The 8209-nt window shown below is 24.2% G+C and overlaps 3 protein-coding genes across 3 annotated transcripts; 2 read left to right on the top strand and 1 right to left on the bottom strand.

Moving 5' to 3' along the window:
- Positions 1–1145: 1145 nt before the first annotated feature.
- On the bottom strand, positions 1146–1927 carry Phum_PHUM150930 (microsomal signal peptidase 25 kD subunit, putative; the record flags this gene model as incomplete). The annotated part of the gene is made up of 3 exons (XM_002424734.1): positions 1146–1332; positions 1414–1778; positions 1892–1927. The coding sequence occupies 3 exons, from the start codon at positions 1925–1927 to the stop codon at positions 1146–1148; spliced, it is 588 nt and encodes a 195-aa protein (XP_002424779.1).
- Positions 1928–2235: 308 nt separating this feature from the next.
- Phum_PHUM150920 (pre-mRNA-splicing factor cwc15, putative) lies at positions 2236–3623 on the top strand (the record flags this gene model as incomplete). The annotated part of the gene is made up of 3 exons (XM_002424733.1): positions 2236–2758; positions 2958–2995; positions 3486–3623. The coding sequence occupies 3 exons, from the start codon at positions 2236–2238 to the stop codon at positions 3621–3623; spliced, it is 699 nt and encodes a 232-aa protein (XP_002424778.1).
- Positions 3624–4008: 385 nt separating this feature from the next.
- On the top strand, positions 4009–5613 carry Phum_PHUM150910 (Univin precursor, putative; the record flags this gene model as incomplete). Its single annotated transcript, XM_002424732.1, has 5 exons — positions 4009–4369; positions 4553–4736; positions 4858–5012; positions 5093–5180; positions 5259–5613. The coding sequence occupies 5 exons, from the start codon at positions 4009–4011 to the stop codon at positions 5611–5613; spliced, it is 1143 nt and encodes a 380-aa protein (XP_002424777.1).
- Between the last annotated feature and the right edge of the window lie 2596 nt (positions 5614–8209).

The following is an 8209-nucleotide window of genomic DNA, read 5'->3' as shown; positions in this document are numbered from 1 at the left end:
AATCGAGATTTTCTTTAATTTTAATTTAAAAAAAAAAAAATTTAAATCTTTAGTGAGATAATTATTTATTGAGCTTTAATTATTTATAATTGTGATTTTTAATAATCATGTTTTTTCTACACAATAAATTTTTTTTTTTTTTTTTATTTTTAATTTTCAAAATTTTATACGTTGAAGAATAATTAATTAATTGGCAAAAAAACGTTTTTTTAAAAAAAAAAAAAAAAAAAAGCTGCCATGAATTAGATTTTTTAGAAAATTATTTAAGTATTTTCTGTAGCAAAATTAGTTGAGCTGCCATTAGTTGAGTGCCCTTTTTTTTTTTTTTTTCTCGGTTCGAAAAATTATTATTATTATTTTGTTTCCCTTTATAACGATTGATGATTGTTAAATTGAATTAAAAAATTTAATTTATTATTTTAAAAATAAAATTAAAGGGCTGAGGCAAATATTAGTATCATTTTATTATTATTATTGTAATTATATATATTTTTTAGAATTAAAAATTTTTTTTTATAGTATTTACATTATTATTATTATTTAAAATGAATGAATCAATTACTTATGGTTTGATATCAAAAAAAAAAAAAAAAAAAAAAAAAAAAATAATAATAATAATAATAATACATTTAAATAGATGAAGGTTCATTTACTTAGAGAGAAAAAAAAAAAAAAAAAAGTATTTACAATTTTTTATAATCACATTTTTATATTATTAATCTTTTTAAATGAAATAATATATATAATTAAATTATCACACATTAGATATTTATCTTGCAAAATGTTTTCTTTTTTTTTTTTTTAAATAAGTAATTTTTGTCAATATTGTTTTTTATAGATTTTATTTACTATCAGTGTTGTATGTGTTTTATTTAAATAAAACAATTATTTGTTTTAAAAAAATTCTTTTTTTTTTTTTTTTTTAATTTAACCATTAGCTAATGAAAAATAATTAAAATACACCAAAATTTATTTATCATAAACCCTTTATTTATGTGTAAGATTTAAATAACATTGATTTGGTTTTTTTTTTTAAATAGTATAATAAATATTATGTGGGCAAAATTACATATAAAATACTGAATCGAGAAAAAAAACATAAGAAAAAAAAACAGGTTGATAAAATGTAACTAATATCAGTCTATTTATTTATCTTTTTTCTCAGTTAGTAAACTGTTATGTAATTTTGAAACTTCAACTTCGACAAGATCATAAATAACTGTACCATTTTCATCTATGTATTGAGAAACTGATTTACAAGACACAGCTTCACGAATGCTTCCACTTTTTCCATCTTTTAATATGAGTAGGAGATTGTACTTATCATCAAATCTATAAATTTTAAAAATTTAATTTATGATAAATTCCTCCAAGATTAGGGGGGGGGAGGGGAAAAAAGGGAGAAATACAAACTTTTTCATGTATGAACTAGCTTCCCAAATATTATCAGATCCAGAATTTTTCCCATTCTTTTGAACAGTAACAGCAAAAATTCCTTTTTCTACGTATGACGTATACAGTGTAAGTATTCCTGTCACAATAAAATAGGTCGATACGCAAACTGCTAGAACACTTCTGGATAAAGGAAAAGGATATAACTGATCCCATAGTAGAGCAAACAATGCTACACCAACAGCTACACCGCATAAACATAATCTTATGTCAATTAATCCAAAGGTTTCGACATAATTAAATTTTTTGGTTAGAATTTCTTTGACAGTGTCGTCTAAAGCATTTTTGCATGCGGAACCATCCCATTTATTAACTATTTTTTTTTCCTAATTAAAAAAAATTTTATTAAAATTATGACGCCTTATAACTTTTGTCATTAATTTTAAAAATTTATTGAATTTTTTAAAACAAACATAATAAGGTAATTTTAATATTTTACCGAGTTTAAATTTTCCTTGCTTGTTTTGGACGCCATACTTGACTTTATCAAATGACGTGTCTTTTTACTGTTGGAAGTTATTACCTTATACCTGAAATATAGATTTTAATGATAATTATTAAAAAAAAAATAATTTGTGATTTTATTAATAATCGCGTTTGCTTAATTTTTTATGTTTTCTTGGGTAAATAATTTTCAATTTAAAAAAAAAGAAATACTTTTAAAAGTTATTAGAAATATTTGTTTTTTAGGGCCCCAAATATTGTTATTATTTTTATAAGACTTTATATAAATATAAGTGTTTAGAAATTATAAAAAAAGGTTAACTAGAAGTTTTATTAAATATGACCACTGCAGCTAGGCCGACTTTTGAACCAGCACGAGGTGGTCAAGGTCGTGGAGAAAAGGATTTGAGTGCCATTTCAAAACAGTATTCGAGTAGAGATTTACCAAGTCACACCAAATTAAAATTTAGAGAACATGGACAAGGAACATCTGAAGAATTAAGATCTCGTGATTTTAGAAGAGAATTAGAAGACCGCGAACATGAAAAAGAAAAAAGTAGTCGTCGAGATGGAGATTCAAGGGAAAGTAAGAGAGTTAAACTTGATCAACTTCCTGCTGCGAGTCTGGATGCAGATGATCCTCTGGACGAGGATGATGATTCGGATGAAAATGAATCTGATGATGATACGGCTGCTTTAATGGCAGAATTAAGTAGAATAAAAAAAGAACGTGCTGCTGAAAATGCTCGAAAGGAAGCTGAAAAACGTCAGGAGGAAGAAAGAATTAGAATGGAAAATATTCTTAGTGGGAATCCTTTATTAAATTATGCTGCACAAGCCACTAAAACAGATATTAAGGTGAGTCATATTTACTGAAAACTACTTTTCATTACAATTTTGAAGTAACTTTTTTCGCTTTGTAAGTTGTTTGAATTTGATTTTATTGTAAGTTTTTCATTTCAATTCAAACCCAAATTTATTAACATTTATTGCAAAAGTGTTTATATATATATAATAACTCATACACCTGTTGAAACATGAAGCATACCTAAATATACAAGGTACTACGAAATTAGAATTTTTTTATTTCATTCGATTTGTAATATTTATTTCAAACTTTTTTAAAAAATAACATTGTAATGCTTTTTTTTTTGCAATTATAGCTGACTACTGTTTTAAAACATGATTGTAGTCAATTACAGTTTAACACATTTATAATAATAAATTTTAAAAAAATATTTTCAACTAAAATCGTAATGTAAAACTCTCAGATGTATATTATTTATTGTTTTCTGATAAAAAAAATATGATAAAAAAAATTAAATCATCGGTTATAATAGCATTAACTTGACCTTTTATTTACAAAATTTCTGTGTGGAAATTTTTATTTATGATTTTTTTAAGCTTCTTTAAATAATAATAAATTTTTAGGCCACATATAAAAAAAAAATAATAATTGTTTACAATTATTAGATAATTTTTTAATGGAAAAAATTATATTTTTTTTTTTTATTTTTCAAATGCAAAAATGTCCTCCAACTTAAATGACATTACATTAATGTAATTTAATACATATATATAATTCTCAGGTAAAAAGAAGATGGGATGATGACGTAGTTTTTAAAAATTGCGCCAGGTCGGAGCCTGAAAAAAAGAAAGATAATTTTATAAATGATTCTTTGCGTTCTGATTTTCATAGGAAATTTATGGAAAAATACGTTAAATAAAATTTGACTTATTTTATTGTTTGAAATGTACAATAATCGTCTGGTACAATAATTTGACGCAATTATGAAAGAGTTTTAGCGTGGGCAAGAATCAATTAGTGGTTTTGTGAATTTGTTTATTTTTTTTTTTTTTTTTTTTAATCTGTGAATAAATTTTTTTTTTTTTTTGTATAAATAAGTTAAACTTTTTTTTAAATAAATAACGCATTTTTTAAGTGCAAAAAAAAGTTTTTTTTTTTTTTTTTTTAGTTTATGTTTTTTAAACGGTCCTTATTTTAAGGTACAAAGCCATCGACTCAGAAGAAACATATATTAAGTGATCGACGCGCATTCCTTTCCTGGTTTTGTTTTGTTTTTTTTTCTCTTACTAATTAAACATAATCTAATGAATCTTATCAATTTGGCTCCATTTTTTTGCACTTTTTATTTAGTAAGTGCTCGTCTTTCCGGAATTTATTATGATAATGGAAAAGATCAAACGATTATACAAAGATTTTTAACTCGTCAAGAAAAAAGAGAAGTTGAACATGAAATGTTAAATTTGTTGGGTTTACCTTCTCGCCCTCGACCCCGTCAAAGTTTGCCCGTACATTTGGGTAGTTCTGCTCCAAAATTTTTATTGGATGTTTATATGAGCTTATTGGATAATCCAAATGTGAGAACTGCTAGAAGTGAATTCAGTTTAAGTGGTAAAGATCAACAAGCCATCGATGAAAGTGATGTTATCATGAGTTTTCTTCCTCAGGGTTAGTACAACTTTCTTTATTTTAAATGAAATTTTTTTTTTTTTTTTTTATGATGGTTTGTTGTTCAGTGGAAATTTTTAAAGTTTACGTTTTTACTTACATCTTAAATAGAGTATTTGTTAAAAATATCTTTAGGTCTTTTAAATTATATAATATTTGTGCAAAAATATCTGTAATTTTTAGATAAAGTAGATGGGTTAAGACATGAAAGAGGTAAAAGACTATGGTTTGATGTTGCTGAAGTTTCAGTTGAAGACAGTATTGTCGGAAGTGAATTAAGATTGTACCAAAGTTTAAATTTCACTCACAAAACAAATCATTCATCATTTACAGTTACAATTTATCAAGTCGTCACAGATAAAAGAGGGTTAGTAGTATTCTGCCAGCATTAATTTCAGAATTAATAATTGAAATTTAGTGCTTTTTTTTAAGTACATCCAACATTGTAAAAGTGTGTCCAAATTGTATTATTCTTAATATCTTTTTAGAGAAAATGAGCTTGAATATGTTGATTCAATTAATACGACACTTTCCAGTGAAACTTGGTTAACATTTAATATGACAAAACCCTTAAGCAGATGGGTTGCTATACCAAATACAAATTTAGGTCTATACATATCTGTTACATCACATCAAAATCCAAGTAAGTTTCAATTTCAGTTTTTTTTTTTTTTTTTATTTTGTCTTAAATTGAAAATTATAGAAAAAAAATTTTTTTTTTAGATTGTGAAATAAAGCCTGAAGAAATAGGTTTGGTATCCTCTAAAACAGATGAAGAACACCAACCGTTTTTAGTTGCCTTTTTTAAATCGTCAGGTGTAAAAGAGGCTAAAATAAGGCAGACAAGAGAAGCGAGAAGAAGAAAAAAGAAATCTGAAAATAATCCAAGCAGGAATCCATTATTACATTCTCCATCCCACTGGACATCTAGAAGTTGTCAGATACAAAACCTTTATGTTAGTTTTAAAGATTTAAAATGGCATGATTGGATTATTGCTCCCGATGGATACCAAGCATTTTACTGTAGTGGAGAATGTAATTTTCCATTAAATGCTCATATGAATGCAACAAATCATGCCATAGTTCAAACATTAGTTCATTTAATGAATCCAGTTAATGTTCCAAAGCCATGTTGTGCACCTACCAAACTAACAGCCATATCAGTTTTGTTTTTTGTCGAGGAATCTAATGTCACTTTAAAAAAATATAAAAATATGGTAGTAAAAAGTTGTGGCTGTCATTGATTTTATAAATTAAGAATTTTATTTTTAAGCAAAATTTTATTTTAGTATTACTAGATTACTGTCAAGCGCCTAAGATAGATGTCCAAGTTTATTTGTATACATGTATATTATATAAATTTATATTATAAAAGCCTTTTAATTTTTTCTAATTATTACTTTATAATTTTTAAATTTGATATTATTAAAAACTTCAATTGGAATCTGATTGATTTAGGAAATTAAAATTTTGGCACCAAGCTTTTAAGTAAACGCAAAAATCGTCTTGTTGCAACATAATTGCTAAAGTTTTTCAACGAGTGTTTAGGCTTAGGAATGAGACCGATTTCTGTAATAACGGATAAACACGTTAGAAAAAGGCCCTGAATAAATTTAGGAATTTTACTCCCTGTACGAATATACGTTCAGTAATTAGTCAAGTTCGATCGCAAATGACCAAAATGGAGGAGTGAGATGTGTAGTTTTTATTTTTTGAGCTTTATGCCTTTTTTTGTTTTAAAAAAATGTTGATTTTTGTTTGGTAGTTTTTTTTAACCTTATATTATTATATACTTATATATTATTGTTAAAGAAGTGAAGAGTTTTTTAGTGTATTTTACAGTATTCCATAACACAGTTTCTCCGACAAATTTGCGTAGGCTCCCAGCAAGGCTATGACCGAAAAGGCAAAAATTAAAATTTGTGTTTATTGTTTGATTAGCAAAAAAAATTTGTAAATATATATATTAATTTAATTTATTGAAATTCATTAAAATGGATAGAGAAGATTTACGAAAAAACTATTCAAGGGATTTTGAATCTCAGGATACTTATGATACAAGACAGGTAGGCTTCAACATGAATGATTCATTTTCGCTGTTTCTTACACAAAACTGAAATATGTTATTTTAATTGAATGCTGCGAATTTATTATTAAAAATTTTTTTATTAATTTATACTCATCGTCAAAGCATTATAGTAAATAACATATTTATTAAAATTCAGCTTTCTAAACTAATTTCGTAATGGTCATGTCACTTGTCAAACGCTCTACCAATATTTTTTTCATTTTTACAAATGCTGTGCACAAATGTCTTTGTGTTTTAATATAAACATTTTATTACAAGAATTTTCTTTAAACAAACATTATTTTTTTTAAACATAAATAGTATGAAATTTATAGTTTTTATATATATATATTCAGTTCAATAATTTATTTAAAATTATTTTAATTTAATCATTAGAAACTTCATTTTTAAAACATACAATTAAAAGCTCTTTAATGAATATTTATTTATCGCATCAGGGATCATTTTTCTGCCTAAATGTTTCTAATATATTTATCTAATTTTGTTTTTTACTTACTTTAGTTTTGAATAATTTAAATAAGTATTTTAATAACATACATAAAATTTTTCTTGAGCAAAAATAAGTTTAAATATTATTTTCTTACATCTTTAAATTTATATTTGGCTTAATAAGAATTCGAAAAATATCTTACGAGCAAAGCATTATTGTAATAATATTTAATTTTTTTTTTTTGAATTAAGAATTTAAGTATTTTAAAAGCTTTTTTTCAAAACTTTTTAATTTAAAATTTTTTTTTGGATTTAACTCAATTAATATTTCAGTTGTTAAAAAACGAGGTAAAGTTATAATTAAAAGTCTAAATATCGATTGTGTACAAGCTTTCCAAATTATAATTGATTTACAATTTCAAGTGAAAAAATTCAAATTGTATGAATGATTATATAAAATGTGTTTGAATGAATACTCATCTGCATTTTAGTAAATTTGGCATTTTGTGTGACAAAGGAAATTATTGGTTTTTTTTTTTTTTTAAATTTATACATAGTTGCTTTTAAGGAATTCAGTTTGCAAATTTTTTGATTTTTTTTTTTTTTTTTTTGTATTTTAAAATGCTTCGTGTGTCTAAAAGTAATTTTTTAATTTTTTTAAAGTGCTTTGAAATTAGTTTAAAAAAAAAAAAAATTTGTTATGCTAGCAGCCTCACTTTTATTAACACATAAATAAATAATTTAAAATAATAAAAATAATCAAAGGTGTAATTGTATATCAATTCATAAAAGCTAAATGTGATTATTAAATAAAAAAAAAAAAACGTTCATTACATATGGAAATTAATAATGTCTACAAGTTTGCAATCCAGTTAAAAAAAAAAAAGAGAAAAAAAGTGAGGAGGGGAATTATTTTCTTTTTTTTTTCAAACCTACATGATACCAACTTTGATTAATGAAAAATCAACTTTTTATAGCCTATAGTAATTTTTTCTTTTTCTTTTTTTTTTTTCTTTTTGATTTTATTTTATTTTACAAAAAAAAAAAAAAAAAACCAACCGAATGAAAATATTGCGTTTAAATTGACGAAAATATTTTGCAGACGGTTTTTTTCAATTATTGCAATTTCACTTTGTGTGACATCTCTCCCTTAAGGTCGAGGTTATCCATAAAAGGTATTTCAATAACAAATCCTTGACCTATTTGGTCACACACATAAATAAAAAAAAAAAAAGTTAACGTGAAACATCTGGTATACAAAAAGACAATATTTTAATAATAATAATAATAATAATAATAATAATAATAATAATAATAGTAAT

Source organism: Pediculus humanus, genomic scaffold, assembly GCF_000006295.1.
Source record: "Pediculus humanus corporis 1103172107496 genomic scaffold, whole genome shotgun sequence".
NCBI lineage: Eukaryota > Metazoa > Arthropoda > Insecta > Psocodea > Pediculidae > Pediculus > Pediculus humanus.
The sequence above is the reverse complement of the archived record's forward strand: the minus strand, read 5'-3'. Positions and strand labels throughout refer to the sequence as shown.